The sequence below is a fragment of the Bombina bombina genome, chromosome 1 (assembly GCF_027579735.1).
Source record: "Bombina bombina isolate aBomBom1 chromosome 1, aBomBom1.pri, whole genome shotgun sequence".
In the NCBI taxonomy this organism is placed as follows: Eukaryota; Metazoa; Chordata; class Amphibia; order Anura; family Bombinatoridae; genus Bombina; species Bombina bombina.
The window spans coordinates 744,334,437-744,336,216 of NC_069499.1; the positions used below are offsets into that span (position 1 = coordinate 744,334,437).

General features: G+C 43.8%; 1 protein-coding gene across 1 annotated transcript in view; it reads left to right on the top strand.

Annotated features, from left to right (window-relative positions):
* Nucleotides 1-635: 635 nt before the first annotated feature.
* The window catches only part of MAP7D3 (MAP7 domain containing 3), a 45,055-nt gene continuing 43,910 nt past the window's right edge, over nt 636-1,780 (top strand). Inside the window, exon 1 of the mRNA XM_053714762.1 lies at nt 636-651. Coding sequence (XP_053570737.1) covers nt 636-651 — 16 coding nt within the window. The remainder of the gene's footprint in view (nt 652-1,780) is intronic.

Sequence of the window (1,780 nt, forward strand, 5' to 3'; positions counted from 1 at the left end):
TGCGGAGGTCGTCAATAGTTTTTCCGACATAGAATAACCCGCACGGACAGTGCAACAAATACACAATGTGTGTAGTGGTGCAGGTTACTCTATGCCGGATGGTGTATCTCCGATTAGTAGTGGGGTGAGTGAAAAACTTGGCATTTGAGAGACCATTGCACGTAGTGCAACCCATACACTTGTAACAGCCAGGTTTGGAAGTCTGTAACCAGTTCTTTTTGGTGTAATTCTGGACAGGATCCACCTTTACCAAGATGCACCTCCTCTCCCCACTCATTTTGTTTTTGGCCTCCGAGGAGAGAGATTAAAAGAGGTGCTCTGCAACCAAGATTTTATTTTCTGTCTCCATTTATTGGGAGCTCAAACCTGACTTGAGACCCCTCTTCCATCTGTGCTCAGAGAAGACTTCAGGACAATTTCTCCAAGATTCTAAGTGAAGCAGGGGTAAATGAATACCTCAGTTATGGCATGTCAGTACCCTCACGGGTGAATCTTTCTGCCATAATTGTCCTCAGGCGTTGCAGGGACCCCGTCTCTTAGCCTCCACCTGAAGGGTATATCCGCAAATATCCTCTGCAGTATCTTTACTTTCACTGGATAGGCTCTCTACTGGATCAGCATTCTGTGAGGGAGAAATGCCTCAGCAAGCTGGTAAGATACAGTGGATGGGTGCTGCAGTCTAGGTAAGTGACTCTGACACTAAACAAAGCATAGGAACTATTCCTAGTACTCTCTTTATTGGTACTACATAGTTAAGGGTTTACAGCCTTTACACATATTGCTTTACATATGTGTTTAACACCAGAATTATTGGGATTCAGACTCAAAATTCCTCTTTTTTCATTACCCTATTGTCCCTCAGCAGCTTTCACTATGCTTTTTAAGATAACTGCTAACTGCCTTATGCAGTTAGAGGTTCAGATCATTGTGGTTAGGTTGGGAAATGGGGAAATCAATAGGAACATTTTATTCATTTGTATCTGGGTTTTTTTGGGTTTTTACTCACAGGCTTTGGACTGCAAATCTTTCCGGAGGTCAGCTCCATTCCCTTTGGCACCCTTTTCTCTTTTTACCAGATCAGTGGCTGGCTGTTATTTGCACAGGGGCAGTCTGCAGGCCTTGCAAGCTATCTGTACCCAGTTGTATCTCTTTCTTTACCCAGGAGGGGGGCGAATACTGTCATAGTAACTGCTGAGGGGGTTGGTGAAATCTTGTCTGTAGGCAAACCATTTGTTTGTTTTTACTTACTAGGGTTCTGAGGTGTATTTATAGGCTGTTTTGTTGTATTTCTTTCTAATGACACAGTGAGTCCACAGATCATCTAATTACTATTGGGAATATCACTCCTGCCCAGCAGGAGGCGGCAAAGAGCACCACAGCAAAGCTGCCAAATATCACCTCCCTTCCCTCCAACCCCAGTCATTTTCTTTGCCTACGTTAGAGCAAGGAAGTGGTAAAGTTAGGTGTTGGTAAAGAAGATTCTTCAAGCAAGATTTTATTATTTTTCAGCAGTGCAAGATTGTTCTTTTTCCTAGGGTGTAGCCATAGTCCACATCAGTCTCTTCAGTAGAGCAGTGGTGGCTTTCAAGCAATGGGGTACAATCCTCACTGCGCCTCCCATATATTAATGCTTCCCTATCTGTGCAAGCCTGAGTAAGATTACTCAGTCTTTGTTTTTTATACACAGGTCCATGTGAGGGAACTGGCCTCTCAAACCTAGTGAGCTGCCGTGCTGCCTGGCAGAAGTCTTAAGGTAAGTGCTAACTTTATTTTTTTCTGG